The sequence below is a fragment of the Corvus brachyrhynchos genome, unplaced genomic scaffold (genome assembly GCF_000691975.1).
Source record: "Corvus brachyrhynchos isolate BGI_N302 unplaced genomic scaffold, ASM69197v1 scaffold178, whole genome shotgun sequence".
NCBI classification, from domain to species: Eukaryota; Metazoa; Chordata; class Aves; order Passeriformes; family Corvidae; genus Corvus; species Corvus brachyrhynchos.
This window is the reverse complement of record NW_008239304.1, coordinates 1,546,571-1,565,191: the sequence shown is the minus strand read 5'-3', so window position 1 is coordinate 1,565,191 and position 18,621 is coordinate 1,546,571. Positions and strand designations below refer to the sequence as shown.

Below are 18,621 nucleotides of genomic sequence, written 5' to 3'. Positions count from 1 at the left end.
GTTTTCAAGAAACAATCATTTCTTGGTGGTGTTAATTTTATTTGGTAAATTGGCTAATTAGGTATTTATTTTCTTATTTTAAAATTGCCTTAATAACTTAATGTTTTATACTGGACGTTTGGTTGCCTGACCTTTTCAAGACACAATGCACAGCCTTAAAAAGTTAGACCCTCATTTGGTCCAAAAGAAGTAAGAAGGACAGGAAGAGATAGACTGTAGTTAAATTCTTGTTTTATTATTTTGCCCTTGTTATCGGTAGTGTCAATAAAGGCAAAGCAGGAGACATAACAGAAGGTACTATTTAAAATAATTTCCTTTTCTTTTTTCCCTTTTATCTGTTCATCTCTAAAGTATCACTGTGAAATAACTATATTGAATATATAGAGAAACTTTTAGGCCACCAAAAATGTCTTTTCTAGCTGAAGCACGCAATGTATATGAAGTCAATAAAATAGGCACGTTAATACTATGGAAAAAGTGTTAAACAGTCTACAACTTTAGGTATCAATAACCTATTGATTTTTTTAAGCCATAAATAATCATTAATGTTCTTTAGTTCTGCATTGCAATTTTTCTCTGTAGAGTTTCCACACAGTGGCAAGCATGAAGACTCTGCAGAAGTGTTTAAACTGTTTTAAACAAAAGGATTCTTTCTGCCTTTCCACAATTATATGTGCTTATCCTAACTTAATTGTCATCAATCTCTTGCACCGCCATCATGTGTTGTATTAAGATCATAAAGGTTTTTAACTGCAAATTAAATTCTAGGATTTAAACAAATGTGTTTAAACATGTTGAGTCTCCAAGGTGATTTTGCAGGATTATGGGTGAATTGAAAACTAAATAGGTTAAAACTGGTGGCATGGTTGGGCCTGAAGGGTTGTACTAAATGGATTGGACTCAAGCTGTGACTGAAAGTGCAACATCACAGAAGCTTGTCCTGCAACCTGTCGTTTTTAATATTTTTATCAATGACTCACAAAGAGATGATAGCTCATGCTCTCATCAGAGTATCATTTATTTTTATTCTTTAGATGAAAACAAGCTCCTGTGTCATGCTATAGACTGACTGAACAGATTGTCACAACGGTGACATCTTTTAAGTAACATCTTTTAAGACCTTGAATAATATAAAAAAATGCCCCATTCTTGTGTATTTTGAATAATAAACTGTTCTTGTAGAAGATCTAGTTTGTGAGAGTGCCAAAATTACATTGTGCATTATATTGCAGAATTTTTATATACTATTTTCTCAAGTTTTTAACTGAATTTGCTATGTGGTTTGTAGAAATATCTATGCAAATTTTCACCTGTGTTTGTGTTTTAATTACAGGTGCTGTTCTTATGTGGGTCGAAGGGGAAATGGTCCTCAGGCTATATCTATCGGCAAGAACTGTGATAAATTTGGCATAGTTGTCCATGAGCTGGGTCATGTGATAGGTTTTTGGCATGAACATACACGACCAGACCGTGATGACCATGTCACCATCATTAGAGAAAACATCCAACCTGGTGAGATAGTCTGATAAGTATTTTGGAAAAAAAATCATGTGTTTGTTTTTGGTGTTTCTTTTATCTGCTCAACTCTATTGGAACTGAGTGCTGAATAGCTGAAATCATATTTATGCCTGCTATTCTTCTTACCTTGACTGATCTCAAGCTGATTTACATATAAAATGCTGAAATTGTAATATAATATTTTCCAAAGATCTGGCAGTGTAGCAAGCCATTAAATAGAAGGCTAGAAGGAGCAAAATAACAATCATGCTCAAAAAGTTTGGAAGAAGCCACTGCTCTAAAGGCTCTTTAAAAGTCATATTTCTGTGCTTGAGGGAAGGGCCTTTCTTTTGTAGGCTTTAGTGAATGCTAAGCAGAAATATGTCAGTAGCTTTTAGCTGTCCAAGAGACTTAGACCTGAGAGGTAAGGTGAAGGACTTTGAATCTGTGACAAAGACATGCACAGGTCCCGCAGTTTACACATTATTCACCTCACTCTCTGTAGAACATGCAGCTTTAGTCAGTGACCTTGGTGCTACTGAGATAAAGCATCTGAGGAACTTGAGAACTTTAAACTGTGACTGTCAGCTCTTTGGCACTCTAGCTGTTGTGCCCTTGCTTGTATTTGGTAGGGAAGATGGGAGGGAACTAGGCATGTTTCATTTGCAATGTTCCTAAATATGTATGGTCTTTGCGACACACTGCTTTTGACTTACAGGAATTCTAGGCTCAAAAAGGGTGAAATCAGAAATTGTCCAATGATATCTTGGAGTATTTGTCTGTTTCTTTAGAAAATATTTTAAAATGTATTTGAGATATGATTAATCTTTGCCACTTCATTTAGGACTTGGAAGGAGACTGGCAGCTGATACACACTTCCTTAAGTCTCTAAGGTCCTGAAAGGGCATGCGTGTTTGAGCCTTCTTTCTGGTCTCTCTGTGTTACTGACTTGTGCAGATGCCATAAGAGCTCCTCCTCTTTTCTTTCGCTATGATGAGAAAATCAGCTGGAGTGCTATCCTCAGCCGCCTGCTCCTCCTTCCAGTTGTGTCTCTGGTTTCTGACTGGAACGGCTTCTTGTGGTGTGGCATGAGCTTGAGGATCACTAAATGGGATCAGGAAGCCATGAACACTGACACACTGGGTTTTGTTATAGTATGCAACTTATGTTGGTTAAAGTGTTAATATCACTGCAGGGTTTTTTTGCAAGACTCCAGTGCGAATATGAACTGGAGTAAGTGGTGCTTTGTATTGCTACTATACTGATTAGGTCAAAGAACTCATGGTGTGGAATTATGAACTAAGTATAATTCTTTTTCTGCTGTTCTGCTCTTGTTAATTTGCAACAGCTGGAACTTGAAAATATGACTTTGTAGTGTCTGCATTAGAGGGAGTCTCAGGGAGCAGCCTTTGCTGAAGCAAAGTCTCTAGTGTCCAGTAGTTTAGTGCTGGATTTAGTATCCAGTTAGACACTTAGTATTCAGTCTAGTGAGTGAGGAGCGTTCTTCTGGAGTCTTTATTGTCAAATGCTTTCTTTTTGAAATTTAGAATCAAACCAGAAATTTGTATGGACTCTACATGAAGCATATTGTGATGTGTAGGGCCTTCATGTGTTAGTTGAATGAGACTAGTCTTTCTAAATCCAAATATACAAATTTGATAATTTGATATGTGTTTCAGATGTCTGCCCTCTCAGTTAAGAGGGCATAATAAAGTTGCACCCTTTCTCCCAAATGGCAAAGATTTATGAATGTCAGTGGGTAATTAGGTTAGGATCTTTTTTGGTTTTCTTTTCCTGTTTGGTTTTTACCTTTACAGAAAAAGATATTAAGGAGCCTATAATTATCAATTATTTTTAGGTCAGGAATATAACTTTTTGAAGATGGAGCCTGGAGAGGTGAACTCCCTTGGGGAACCATATGACTTTGACAGCATTATGCACTATGCCAGGAACACCTTCTCAAGGTTGGAGTCTCAGGTTATACCTTTTGACTTTTAATTCTATTCCTGTCTGTGAATGCTAAGAACTATGCTTTTTGAAGTATTTTGAAATCCCTTAAAATGTCCCTTGCAATATAGTATACTTACAGCAGTCAAAGCACAGTTTGTTTATTTTAAGTGGAAGTAATTTAATTATATTTTAAAATGCATTTATTTTCTGTTCAGTTTCAAAACAGCCCTTTGATCTTGCTTCAGTTCTTTAGATTTTCAGATAAGATAATCTGAAACCTCATTTTATATGATATTCACTTTCTTTTTGTGTCCACAAAAACATGAATTTAGAAAAACCAAATGAGTGAAATGTTATGTGTATGTTATGTAGGAATGTTATGTGTAACAGGATCTGTTCTCTGAAAGAGAGATCTCCTTTGATGCATAGAGTTTCATAACTATGGATTATGCAGGTAGAGCAAGTCAACCATTTATAACAGGATGCAGCCTTCTCTCTCTTGTTTGTACAGATTTTTACTGCCATCAAAACCTTATAATAAAGAGTTCTGCTTGCTCTGTCCTGTTGCATGCTGATCCATTCTCAGCTCCTTAGTAACTCACTGGGGCTCTCTCTGAAAGGACGCAGGGTTGTGTACAATGAGCTGGTCCCATAGATCAGCCTTGCTCTGGAGAAAAAGAGAAGGAGGGTTTCACCCAGTCTCCTATTATATTTCATATCAAGTTACAGTTCAGCTAATTATTCTCTAAAAATACCAGAGTAATGTAAAATTAAAAGAAGCCTCCAGAAACACCCAACAAAAAATTTTAGTTTGAAAAGTTATGTGCTTGGGTTGTTTTTTTTAAATTTATTTCTCCAATTCATATATTTTAAGGCAAAAATACTAGACAATCTGACACTTTGAAATAAACTGAGGCTCACTAAAACCTCAACAGCCTTTGCAAATTTGTTTGGCTGCTTCTCTCAATATAAATTATATTATTAAAAAAATCCAACCAAAGGCTGTATTACTCAGCATACGCATAATTCACCCCTGGAAGAGCATGGGAATGTGCCACATGAGGTAGCTATTAGTCACATTGCTTAATCCAGTTACACATACCATTACCTTAAGGAAGAGATTATAAGAAGCTATAGAAAATAGAGTAATTGAACAAGACAGAAGCCCCCCAAGTCCTAGGGCAAGGACAACATCAAGGTAATTTGATTTGTTGGCCCTGATCTCACCACTTTCCAAGCTGGCAAAAACTGATAGTGCCATGAGTAGGCATGCCCTGCCCCAAGGTACAAGAGGTTGTTACTTCATACTGTCTAAAAACAGCCAGCAAAACCCTGAGGTCAGGTATTGATTTGCACCAATTCATCTTGCAAGCGTGAGTCATGCATACTGTGGCATACTGCCTGCTGTTTGTTAGACTTTGCTCACCCAGATAAGTAGTAGAAATCACAAAACATCATAAAGTTCTAGTCATACACAAGGCTTTTGTTCATGCTGTATTAAAACTTACAGTATGTCCCCTTGTTAAAGTGCTAAGGCATTTAAGAGAGGATTGTTTTCATTTCAAAGTATTGAAAGCATTAGTTTCAGGTTGTACTGAAATTCAGTGGAAAATAGAATTATATTTCATAGATGCAAACAGTTTCTAAAGAATAATGTGCTTTAGTTCTAGAAACTGATTAATGCCATATGTAGTTTATTTCACTGTTTAGGGTAACATCCTGAGATGATTCTGTCTTTGCAAAATTTCTAGTGATGCCTCAAAAAAATCTGACTGGATAAAGAGAGCAGTATGTATCTACAGTACTCAAAAGGGTTCATTTATTATAGTTTGAAAACCAATATGTGTTTAGAAATGGTATTCCTAACTACAAAAAACCTTACTGTTCATTCATTTTGGACCTATATTATATCTGAAAGTGCTAGTTTTACTTTTCAATAAAAGCCCTGCAGGTATACAAGAGACTATAAAAAAATTCAAGAAAAAGAGACTATAGAAACATATTCTTCTGTTAACTTCCATTTAATGGGATTTGAGGGCTTTTAAGTTGTGGAATGTGATAATAGAATGTAGTTTTGTACCTTAATCTTTTAAAATTTATTTGAATATACAAAAATGTTTTAGATCATATTAAAAGTCTGGGAAATTTTGAATGAACTGCACATTTGGAACAAGTGTACTTCTCTATGATGTCTTGTCATTTAAGGTTAATGTCATGAAAATCACATATGGTAAGTTGATATATTTTATTGTGAAGCAAGTAAAGGCTGGCAAGTAAGCGTATCTGTTTCAAAAGCGTCAGCAGCTAGAGTGAAGTTTGATGTCTTATAACACTTGACGGAATCATGATTGGCAAATGTATCTGACTTTACCTGCTCTTACATGTAAGTCAGACTTCAGGACTTCTCATAAAAACTTTGTTAGAATGGGAACTTTGTGATTAAGAATTTTGTGGTAGAGATTAATTTATGTATTTTTATGCAATTTTATAATTTTTTTTCAATATAGCAATAGCATAATGGCAGTGTCTTTTACTTGTGTAGTCTTAATAGTAGTAAGAGATCTTCCTCTTGTCTAACAGAAATACAAAAGTTGCTATGTTAATTGATAGGTTATTTTATGGTAACTTTGCATAAAGTTTGCCAATGTGAGGAATTTTATGGCATGTTGTCTGTATTTAAATTCTGTATTTTACCCTCTTATTTACGTCAAATATAAAAACCAGATTTAAAAAACAGGTAGACATTCATGGAACTCAGGCAGTTTAATGACAGAAACCTGATAGGGGTTTTTGGGGTCTATTTTTATTTTTATTTTTTTTAGGGGCATGTTTCTGGATACCATTCTCCCTTCCCGTGATGACAATGGTATACGACCTGCCATTGGCCAGCGTACCCGTCTAAGTAAAGGAGATATTGCACAGGCAAGAAAGCTGTATAGATGTCCAGGTATTGCACCACAAACAAACAAAAACCACATACTAGCAACTGTTTGACTTGTTGTTCAAGAGGAATGATAAACTTTTTGTGTCAGCTGCTCAGTAGTCTGTTTCTGTGTTGGCAACTGACATAGGCTGCTCAGGAATTGAATCATAAAAGAATTTTATAGATAAGGTCACTGGAATGCAAAGCACCTAAGGACAGATAAACTGTATGAAACAACATGACATTTCAATCTGCTTTTCTTAGCTGTTCAACAACTAGAAAAAAAGATGTTTAATATCACTTCTGGTTTGCATACTGGCTGGAGTCCTTTATTTGAATTCAAGTTGAGTGCTCAAGAACCAAAATGAATTATTGCACTCAGCTGTGAACCTGTTATATTTTTTGAAATTTTGTCAATAAAAGAAGCCAGGACAACTAAATTGTAAACTCTTTTATGGATAAAATTGTGCGATCTTACTACAAAATTTCTACAGTTTTAACAGAAACATTTACTATTTGAATATCTTCCGCCTATCTCTGTCATCCTGTAATTTGAACACATATAATTTTTTTATCTCAAAATAGTGTGGTAGAGTTGCTGTCTGTCTCAGAGACATCAGTAGCAAGCCTGGAGTAACCCAGAGTCAACCCTGTGGTTCATGTTGTTCTCTAGTGCTCTTTCTTCACTGAGTGCTGCCAGAATGGTGGAAATCTCAAAGCAAAAGGTTTCAATTTCTTTGTTCTAGTGGCTGATACCACTGTTAACCTTTGGTGTCAACCAAAGAAGCTCAGAAGTGCCATCTCTCAGCCTAAATTTACCAGCAAGACCCTTGTGGGAGGATAGACATCCCAGCTCTGTGCCACGTGGGTTTACAGCCTTACTGCTCCTCATGGGGATTAAAGAAATCTCAGTAACTGTTTTAACTTAGATATGTTGCCACTTTTAACCAACTGATCAATACAGAAGGACTAAAAAAAGGGATCAGGATTAAAGTAATGGAGTTGCTTCAAATTTGTACCAGCAGCAATGGGATCTACTGAAGATCTGGGGATTCTGATGTGCATTTGATGTACACTGTACAGCTGAAATACACTTTTCCTTTGTGGTGTGAGTACGCTGAATCATAGTCTTGTATGTACTGAGAACATGCACAGAGCTTCTGGGCCTGCCTGAACAGAAACCATTTTAACACCTTTTCTTTAACAACTGTTCCTTTGGGAACAATTTTTGCTCTTTCCTTTTGGTACAGAAAGTACTTTAATAATGACGCTCTTGGCAGCATTTTTTCTAATGAAATTATACAGAGAGCAACAATTTCATAAACACAAAGAATACATATGTATTTTGATAAAAGACAAATTTTGGAGGAAAAAAGTGGTCTATAAAAGTAAAACTGCTGTGCAAGTAGGTAGTATCTCATGATCATATTGACTTAAGAAAGAAAAAAAGGAAAAATTATAAACTAGTCTGTTTAGTGTGTATATACTCTAATAGGCACTTTCAGTCAACTGTAAAAGATGCAATATACTTTTTGAGCTAACGTTCAAAGAGTAGTTCAGAGAAAATATTCTTTTGATATACATCATGAGAACATGCACTGAGAGTTACAGTTTCTTTCAATGTCATGAAAGTCTTGTTGAAAGTTAGTTTCACAGTATTGTAAAACCACTGTGGTTGTTCAGTAGCAGTGTCCACTTGAAACTTAAGAATTTTTTTTTTGCAGCACTGGTGAACATGGGTCACATGGATAATAAAAATAAATGGTGGGTGAAGGATCATGCTCCTTTTCTGGCACCTAGCTTTGCAAAATTTGGGATAAAACACATTAGCTTTCCAGCCTTTCTTAGATGAGCCATGCCATAGAAGAAAGTGAGTTTTAAGAGACAGAAAAAGGCAGAAGGTTTTTCTACAAATGTTAAATAGCATACTATTTAAAATGCTATTTTTACAGTTAATATTTTTAATAGAAGCTGCATAGCTGAATAACACAACTGAAGCATCCAATAAAGAAAGAAAATCTCTGAAAGTTGCACAGTACTTTTCTTCTAATAAATTTTCCAGCAAATACTGAAACTGAAATTTCAGACAGACATAAAGTTTTTGGTTTTATGTAAAGAATCATGTGATCATTATAGTATACAACAGTAAAATCCCCGATACTGTGTTGGTTTTGGAGGTATGTTTTATTTCCTGTTCCAGACAAAAGATACTAATCATGATGCCTGCTTATAATAAAACAGCAGTGAATATTTCAGTCCTTAAGAATATCTGCATTGTTTCATGTGTTCATTTGTGCTGCCTTAAATGCAATACAATGAAAGTACAGAAAACAATAACTTGATCAGTATTTTCCAGAGACCCACACTTCTATGATAAAGGATTTTATGGTATTCTGCATGTTTTGTTTGGAGTTCTAATTATTTCTGCAAACAGTTGCTGGTCCAAGTCCTTTCCTGGGGCCCATGAACATGAAGTTAAGCTCAGAGAATACAGTTAAGCTGGAGAATACAGGTGATCCTCACAGCAGGGAGGCAGCTGAGCCTGCCAGGGCATGATATTCAGCATCATTATTCAGGGAGGAGCTTAATGACCAAGAAGCAGTTTTGAGCCTGGTGAAGCCAAGGAGTGAGATTTGATAACCTACCTTTCAGCAGCAGAGTAAGCGCCAGGTCTGTAAAATTGTAGTGGTTTGGTCCAATTCTAACCCATGACAAAAATGTAGCAACAGCAATTTTGGTTTGTTCTTAACTTTTCTTTAGGATTTTTGCAAAAGGAAAATGTAATTGCTGATAAGGATCTGTTACATTTTAAAACCGAATTATATTGTTACATGATGGAATAATAAGGGGAAAGAAATCTACTAAGTTGAAGTCCTTCCTCTGCCGATATGATTTTGAATTTTGAGTGTCTTGGTATTTGAGAATAAAACTTGAACTTCAAGGCTGGATGTATTACAGTGGTTTTCAGACAGTCTAATGGAGTGATAGAATGTGTTTTCTTCTAGCTGCTAAAATTTCAACACAGGTCTGCCATTATCGTTTCATATAGAAATTGTAGTTAATGTTTATATGTAGTTTCATAGGAGTGGAAGAATAAGAAAGGAAAATGATGGAGAAAGATACTCAAATGCCAAAAGAGAGAACAAAAACTAAGTGGCTAGAGTGGGACTGCATAATGAATGGGAAAGGAGTCTCAGACTGGTGCGAGAAATCTGTTTAGAGGAAGAGAAGGTGGATGGACAAAGTTCAGCAAATTTACAAATTTCCTGGGTCGGTGACAGTGTGTGTAGAAAAGAGCAGGTGAAGGCTGAAGCTTGTGTCTTTTTTGTGCTGTTCTCACTGTTCCTCAGGCTTAACTGCTGCCATCCCTATCAGATTTGAAAAGAATGTTCACCTTCAAACGTCAGCCTGTGTTCACTGCATAAGGAGGATTAGGGTTTTTAGATTAAGTCAATTTCCCTATAACTATAAAGGGGAATCAAGTCAATAGTAAGACCCTGAGTTGTAGTAAACTGATTTAAGTTTTTGATTTAACAAGTACATGATCAGCAGTTAATATTTTTGTGGCTCCTTGGCAACTTTATATGCCACATATGTGTAGTCATATAGACTTGTGTCTCAGTGTTAAAGAACTTAGAAAAAAAAGGGTAAACTCAAATTAGCCATAAATGGTAGTATGTATTTGCTAGTGCTATGTACAAAGCAATGAGACTTGGTTCCCTAAGTGTCCTGGAGGATCTGGGCTTCATCATTTTCAGATTTCACGGTAATCCTTGATGGGACTTGACCACGTGTGTAGGCCAGCCCAGAGAGGTGTTACGTGCAGGCCGTGTAATTAAACACTGCTGCAGAGTACACTGGTGGGAATTGCTTTGTATAAGCACATAATCCACCTGCTGCCTACACCCATTACTAATCTTTACAAGGAGAAGCAAAAATAGTTTCCCTCTCCTAAACGTGTAAAGTTTCATTAGATGTCTAACCTTCTCAAGCTGTAAAACAGAGGAGAGTGGCTTTTATGGTTAGAGTATGTGTGTGGGGAAAGCTAAAGTGGCATTTCTGCAAGTGGTCTATCCTAGTAAAATTGATATAAGGCACGACATTTGAAAGAGGGGGGAAAAATCATCAGAGAAAACCTTGGCAAATGTTAATGATTAACAAAGGAATAAAAATGTACAAATGCTTTATAAAGCAGAGCTGTGTAAGATTGAAGTTGTAATTGATATCTTCTGACTCGAAATATACTAAAGTATGAAATGAAATTCAAATAAGTGGCCCTAACCACTCATTTTCCTTCCACATTTCTCTCCCAAAGTGGATTTCTTTACTAGTGGACCATTATACAGTAAAAAAAAGTTATAATATTCTATTTTATAAGCCTAGTCATAAATACTGCAGTTGCTACAGTCCAAATATAAAGAAAACCTTTACATACTCTAGTGATAGAATTTTAACTGTTTCTCATTGCAGAGAAATGTGCTTTTCAACAAGAAATTCCCTAATATCACCCTGTCTGCTGCAGCTTTGGAAGTCAGCCTGGGACTCAGATCCCATAGAAAATTAATTTAACTATTGATTGGTGTAAGCTGTTCCTGTTTTAGCTCCCTTGAGTAATCAAGAATTTAAAATTAAAAGATAAATATGGCAAAACACATAAAGCCCAAGTGCATTTTATAAATTCTGATTGTGCTAATTCTTAGTAGAAGTTATCTACTTACAAGTTTTCTTACACTTCTGTTAAATTTGGAGATATTTCTGAAGATAATTTTAATTTGATAGAGAGCTCCCAGGAATTTAATATGGATACAAGATAAATTTTTATATTAAATAGATTTATTCTATGATTCCTGGGGAAAAAAATAAATGTCCCATGGCTCCCTCTGTGACTTAAAAGCCAGTGTTTTGAGTCTATACACATCTTCTGTATATGGAACATGGAATGTTCTGGCGTAGTCTTAATGAAACCATCCATGGGGGAAGAAGAAGAGAGGGCTCTGAAAGGGGTGAGAGGAGCACTTGGATTCTTGTGGATGTCTCATCTTTAGGCTCTATTGTCCTCTACTCCAACGATTTCACTGTTGGCTTTTTCTGAAGTGCTTTACCTATGCACTGTAAGCTACGGCACAGCTCACCAGCTCTGGGGAAACCCAGTACAGGACTCTGCAACTTAAACAACTTTGCATTCATTGTTCTGTTAAAAATAAATTGTGGTTAATGACAGATACAGCCTTTTCACTGAAAAGGCTTTGTGCAGAAATGTCATTTGTTGTGGCTGCCTGCAATTCTTTAAAGATAAAACCACGCTTTTTAATGAAGAAAGGAAAATAATTTTTTTTCCTGTTTCATTCCTAAAGGACACAGTGATGGTGGCTTTAGCCATTACAATTCTTAAGGGCCACGTCAATCTTTCCTTTCTGTCCTCATCACAATAACCATTTGAGTGTCAGAGAGCATATTTAATGCTTTGAATGTAACTTACACTACAACAGTGTAGTTGTCCGATCACACCTTAGATGCATTTTAACAAGACAGCCTTTACAGCTGTGCTGTCATAAACAATCCTTTCCTTTGTCCTCTCTTATTTTAAAGATTTTCGTGAACATTTATAATTCATTGATATTTTGATGACACAGTTGTTCATCTGCTGGCAATGATAGCTCTGTAATTTGAAAGCACTGCAGATTTGATTACACTGTCAGTCAAGACATAATATCAAATTCCTATTTTGTATCATACCTGCAAAATCAGTGAGTGAAAAAATTTGGTTAAGGTCAAAAAAGATGACTGGTTAAGGTGCAACACCCTACCAAAATCAGTTTTAATGGTGGAGAGCAGCAGGAACTTCCAACGTTATATTTTAGTGTGAAGATGATTTATTAACCAGCATCCACCAGCATCTAGTAGCATGACTGACAGGTGAGAGAAGGGTGCTAAAAGCTTCAATAATACAGAATATAAAAGCCTTTGGTGTTTTAGGACTTTACATTTGCTTTGCTTTTATTACTCATGTCTCTACAAATCACTCTTGCGAGAGACTTTGTCGAATATAGCATTTAGTTTTCTATACCAACATAAATGAGTGAGTCTAGGTCAGATCAGTCTCTCATGTGGGTAAAGTACTAAATTAGATGAAACCACTGACAAAATTTCAGTGTGGTGCAAGTCATGTTGTGCTAGAATTTTAGTTCTTAAAGGATGTCTAATATTTTTTATTACCAAAAGAGTTCTATGTATAGTGTTGCAGTTGATTGACACCAATGATTTTTTTAAGACTGCCATAATTTTGGTTATGTCAACAGACAACATACAAATGAAATAGCTCATGGGATAAAAACACCCTGCATAAAATGGAATGAATGTCAGACTGGCTTACAAACATGGCTTTGAATAAATTGTAAACTAACTAGTTTATTTTCCATTCTGCATCTGCAGTGAGTTAAAGCTATTCTGAGTAGATATTGGAAAGATGCATTTTTCTCCTTTAGGCACATTAAATTCTATATTTTTACTGTAATTTGTTTCTTTCAGCCTGTGGAGAAACACTGCAGGAATCTATGGGCAACTTTTCTTCTCCTGGATTTCCAAATGGTTATCCTTCCTACACACACTGCATATGGAGAATCTCTGTGACCCCGGGAGAGAAGGTATTTTAACGTTTCTTTAGATAGACATAGACACTATTTTCAGAGTAGAATGTTGTGGTTATTTAGCTTTTTGTTTAAGTTTAAAAGATGCATATTAATTGAAAATAATGGCATGTCATAAAAAAATGGGATCATGGACTATGTAGTATTGACTTGACTTTAATCTGTGGCATTAGAACCACATCATCTATTCAGTGGGTGTCCTTGTGAAATGAGGGCATGATTTCAATCTGTTGTATGTTTGCACCATGAACTCCCTTTAAAACTGGCTGCCAGTTCAGTTTATGGTTCAGTATAAAAGTAGAAGAGGTGATTCAGGCTTCTGGATGTTCCATTTTCCAGCATGGGCTTGGGCAAGCTGACTGAGCTGTATGGGTCTGATAGCTGGGCTGTAACTAAGGAAGTTCTTAGTGTGTTACATAAGATGTTTCTAAAATGAAACCTTAATAACATGAGTAAAGAAAGTGTCATTGTAGGTGTTCCCTGGTACTGGTTCCTAGTGCACATAGTTTTACTTTCTGGGGATAAATTTTAAGGGAAAAAGAGTGGGGGAAAAAAATGGGCTTGGTGAGAGCAGTCTGGAGAGAGAAGTGTGCCATCTTAGGGAAAGTGAAACCTGTCCTTCTTGTGTGCACTTTCAAAATGTGCTAGCTAAATCTTATTTTAAATTATTGGCTCAAATGTCAGGCTGCTTCAAAACAAATAAGGATAGAGGGAGTGACAAAAAGCTTCAGCTGAGACAAAGTATGCAGGAAAAAGGATGTAAGTTTCCTTACATGAAGCAGGGGGTGGTATCAAGCAGTCAAATACTAAAGACTAAAATATGGAATCTAAAGAATGAAATATATAATCTAACAGACTCAGTACTGGCAAGTCCAAATAGGAAGACCCAGCGCATGCCCCCAGATGTTTCAGTCATTTTTCTCAGTGGTCTTCCACTCTGTACTGGACATTATTTTCTCCTGGTTGTATTACTTTCTTCCATGTTTCTTTCAGGTCAGGGTCCTGGTAGACACCAAGAATATATACTCTTGATGTTCTAATAGATCCTGAGGAGCTATAAGGGCATTTGCTGCTGTGGGGAATGAAAGCAAAGTCATCTGGAGAGTGTTTGCCCTCCTCTGGGTGAGAGCCAGACACAGGAGGAAAACTAAACACTCTGCTGAAGGAAAAGGGTGGCTCAGCAGGTTGTCAGGGGAAAAAAATGAAGAGATGAATAAGAGAATATTTGTGCAAAGGGTGAAAATTATTCTAGATAGTAAATTTATGTCCCCACTATTTGTGTTGCATTTTAAACATTGCTGTGATAACAACAAAAATGGCTAAGGGTTTTTTCCCACCCCTCCATTCAAAAAATAATAAAAAAAAGAGTGTTCCTCTACAATTATTTGCTTTTGAAAAAAACACCGATGTGTGAGTTAATGTACATGTTTAAGTATTCATAGCATACTCCAACTTTGTGTAAGCCTATCTATGGACACCAGTAATTGTAACACATTTGTGATATAATAAAAACAAAAATGTCTTGAGTGTGTAACTACCACTGAAGCTGTATTATACTGTAACAAATCTTAATGGGGGAAAACTCCTGTGTTGAAGTCAGCATGTGAGAGGACCAGCTCCTTTCCCAATTTATGTGCTGCCACAAATGGGGAAAAGACTAAGCAGAATCTTCTAGCTGAAATTTTACATGACAGGTCAAGTCTGTAGGGTACTGTTACTTCCAGCTCTCTAGTCTCCATATAGTTCAGCAAGAACAAGGTAAATTATATCTGTGCTAGTGTCAAAAAGTCTGTTTTGTCCATGCTATTCCCATGGGAAACTGGCTGTCTTGAGATAATGAACCCTATTTAGAGCCATGAGGTCTAAATCTTAGCTAATGCATATATCATGGTACCTTGGACATGCGTTATACTTGATCCCAATTTTTCTCAGTAAGTGGTAGTAATACATTCATATAATGAAGGGAAAATGAAAATATATTCAAATTTTTGTTTGTTTGCTGCTTTGACCCTGATAAATCTCCGGAATATTGTGTGGAGATTAGAGTATGTGTAAGTGCATCATATCATGTTCTGAAAGGTCAGCGAGCGCTTTAGTCACCTAAAAATAAACTGAAAAGGCATTGCCTAGCTCTTTTCTATTTATTTATTTATTGAGACTTAGCATTCTGCTGTATGAGCATAGTTTGGAGGACTTCTATCCATGCTTCTTTCTGCAAGTAAGGACTCTTCTGCTCTTTGATGCCCAGAAATTTAGTGAAGGCTGGGACTGCAGTGGCATGCCCTAGCTGTAGTATTCTCTTTATTCACAAGGCGTCATAAATTGCCAGGCCAACCTAAAATATGTAAGTTTCTGTTAGTTAAACAAGGCAGCCCATTCACCTTTTACTTTCAAGACTTAAGACTACTTGGTAAAGAGCTGTACTCAGAATATCTATACACAGAAATGTCTTGGAGAGAGGATGGTGTTATTAATGTTGTATGCCTTCAGCCAGGGTGAATCCTACCCTGTGGTGTGTAGAAATTTTATTGGCATAGGGAGAGTTGCAACTGTGCCAGTGTTTTATTGGAATCTGCCTTTTTTGAATTGGTTACACTACTTTTCAATTTTCCTTAATGTTTTACATGAAAGATAAAATAGGACAGAAAAATCCTTGATTGATATGGGTAAAAAATGCCACCTGCAGAAACCTTGGTTCATACTACTGCTATTTATTGTATATTTTGTGCTTTCTTATCTCAGGCAGTAGGGGGTATGATATATTCTCTTGGAAGCTGCTGTAGCACAATCGAATCTGCTGCGTAATCAATAATTCTTTAATTGTGCTGACAAATACCCATTGATTGTTTTTCCTGGGAAGCCTCTCAGCCATCCTGTCCCCTTGAACAAGCTCTGCCTTGTCTGTAGCTCTATTTAATACTTTGCAGAATAGCAAATCAGAATCTTAAATATATTTAAACTTGTTTGGTTCATGACCAGAAATCATGCTGTGACAGATTGGGGGTTCTGCCTATGTACAGCTAATGAATTCTGAAAGTGTTAAGAAATTGCTGTATCATCAAATACCTTGGCATGTCAGAGTGAGAAAAGGCTGTGAAGGTTATTTCATGTAGTTTCAAAAGCAGAGGCCATTGAGGAGGCTCATTAAATTTTAACCGTTTCCATTTAGATAGCAGCACTTTGAGACATTGACACGATCGCACCTAAGTGAAACCATCCGTTTCCCAGCTCCATCCTGGCAACTAAGGTTTGGGAAAAAGGTGAAATTCCAAACAAAGAACAGAGAAATCTCATGTTCCAGCTGTGTCATGGAAAAAGGAAAACTTGTGGCTAGACTGGTGAGAGACCTCCAGGCTCTAAGGAGCTGAAGCGATGAAGGAGGTGTAGGTTGTGGCTTCTGCAGCCACAGAGCCAGCTGGGTTAGTTTAAGCAGCTGTCTGAATCTCATCGGGGCAAAGAAAAAGGGTTTTCTCTTGTGCATCCCTCTGACTGCACACATGGGGGGTGGGGTAAAGTTGGCACGGGTGGAAAAGGACAAGACTGATGAGGGCAGCAGGCTCTTCAAGCAGTATGGCTAAATGCAAACAGAGATACCTGCTTATGTTTTGAGAAAAATAGAAAGTAGGAGTTTAGAAGGAACCTGAACTGCAAAGTGGATGATTTCAGGAGAACAAAAGCTTTGTAGTTGGTGTGGCATCTTTATTTGAATGAAAAGTTGAAGGAGAAAAATTTTGCCAAGGACAGAGAATTGTTGTGTGAATGAGAGAATGAGCTCTCTGCCACCCTCTGAAGTAAATTCAAATAGCACTTGGTAATGTAATAAAAAACTGAAGCAGAGTAAAGCATATGACTGTATTTTTAGCCACATCTCCATATTTCTCATCGTAAGGAGGTAGTTTTGGAATTCTGGTAATATTTGTGCATTTATTTCCTCAGTACATCTTCCTGAAGGACTGCCTGAATAGTAAAGGCAAAATGTCCCGTGGGTTAGATATCCATGAAAGTGTGAGATGGAACTAAACCATCTTATCTGAGTGTCTAGGTTCATTGTTCCAGTTATGGTGTTATAATTTTTATCTTGCATCTGGACTAAGGGTAAATTCCTCTCCTTTCAACTAACACTCACAGCTGCTCCGGAGGCTGCCATGGAGATGTATTTTTGCATGTGAGGTATTTGCTACTATGCAGCAATTCATGTTTGTTTTATAATGGCAGGTTTCAGTTGTGAGTTCCTAGGATCAAAGCTAAAGTAATACCAATTCTACGTTCAAATGTGAATAGAGAAGAATTTCAGTTAGTTTGAAATATTTATTTATGTACACTGAGGAACTGATTCAGAAGAAGATTAATTTTTTTTCCAAATACAATTAAATCCAATAAAAAGATATTAATTGGAAATGATTTTATAATGTAAAATTTGAGTAACTTCTAATCTGCTTGCTTGGATTTGTCCCTGTAATTGCAGGACATGATGCTAAGACTATCCCAGTCAGTCAGGGCTTAAATTGTAGTTATTGTGTCAACATGTGATCAGGAAGAATCCTATTCCTGTGTTAAAAGTGTAAGTTTATGGCAGTTTAGGATTAGTATTTCTAAAACAAGGACAACGTAATTTAATATAAGGGTAGTACTCATAGTTATGTCTGTTTACAGATGTTCTCAGTAAAACTTGGAGTCCAAATCAAAAGTTCCAGAAATGCACAGAACTCAGATTTCTGTATAAAAATCTTTATTATAATTTCATTAAGAATCATTAAGGGACTGTATACCATTTCTTATTAAGAATCATTAAGGGACTGTATACCATTTCTTATTAGTGACCTTGCTTTCAGAATTATTGTCCACCATTGTCAATGTTTATGTGACTGAAAGTAAAATGTATTGTCAAAACAGTAGTAGAAGGGAGCACAAACCAAAATAAAACAACTATTTTGGAAAAAAAAAGTTATTTGCAGCTGATTATAGTCAGTGCTGATCATAGTCAAAGTGTAATGGAAGAGGAATTGGCAGTAGAATTATCAAGTAACATACTTAAAATTATATTATTGAAGTATTTTACCTTATTAGCATTCTCAACTCTTTATTTCTCAGTGAAAAGCTTCCTATGAGCAATTAAATGTGAATACTTTGTCTCGAATGTGCTCAAATATATAAGATTAAATAGAAGAAAATTTTCATGTTCCCAAGAAACTTTTACTTAAATAAATAATTGAGGAGAGGTTAATTAAATGTCTAAAGAGTTGGAATCCCATTATAGGTGACCACTCTGGCTTCAGTTCTGCAGAATGTTGTGATTGTTTTTCTCTTATTAATCACACTTGATTTATTTAGGCCTTCTCATCTGTTTGCAGATCGTTTTAAATTTTACCACCATGGACCTCTACAAGAGCAGTCTCTGTTGGTACGACTATATTGAAGTAAGAGATGGCTACTGGAGAAAATCCTCTCTGCTTGGTATGCAACTGTTAAATGCTGCACCGTCCACTGTACCACACTCATTGGGCTCAGTGGACCTGGTGTTGAACCCACAACAAACTTCTTGGATTTTAGGTGTCTAGAATGTATCTAAACTTGGGTATTGGAAAAAAAAACCAAACCTCTAAA

At 36.3% G+C, this 18,621-nt stretch overlaps 1 protein-coding gene across 3 annotated transcripts in view; it reads left to right on the top strand.

Moving 5' to 3' along the window:
* Positions 1-18,621, top strand: part of TLL1 (tolloid like 1) — a 130,854-nt gene that overhangs the window by 73,353 nt on the left and 38,880 nt on the right. For 2 of the 3 annotated variants that reach the window (XM_008638587.2, XM_017740639.1), the window contains exons 6-10: positions 1,334-1,512; positions 3,356-3,461; positions 6,270-6,394; positions 12,899-13,014; positions 18,369-18,471. In XM_008638587.2, the coding sequence (XP_008636809.1) occupies positions 1,334-1,512; positions 3,356-3,461; positions 6,270-6,394; positions 12,899-13,014; positions 18,369-18,471 (629 nt within the window). The remainder of the gene's footprint in view (positions 1-1,333; positions 1,513-3,355; positions 3,462-6,269; positions 6,395-12,898; positions 13,015-18,368; positions 18,472-18,621) is intronic. The other variant, XR_001864116.1, reaches the window with a different exon arrangement.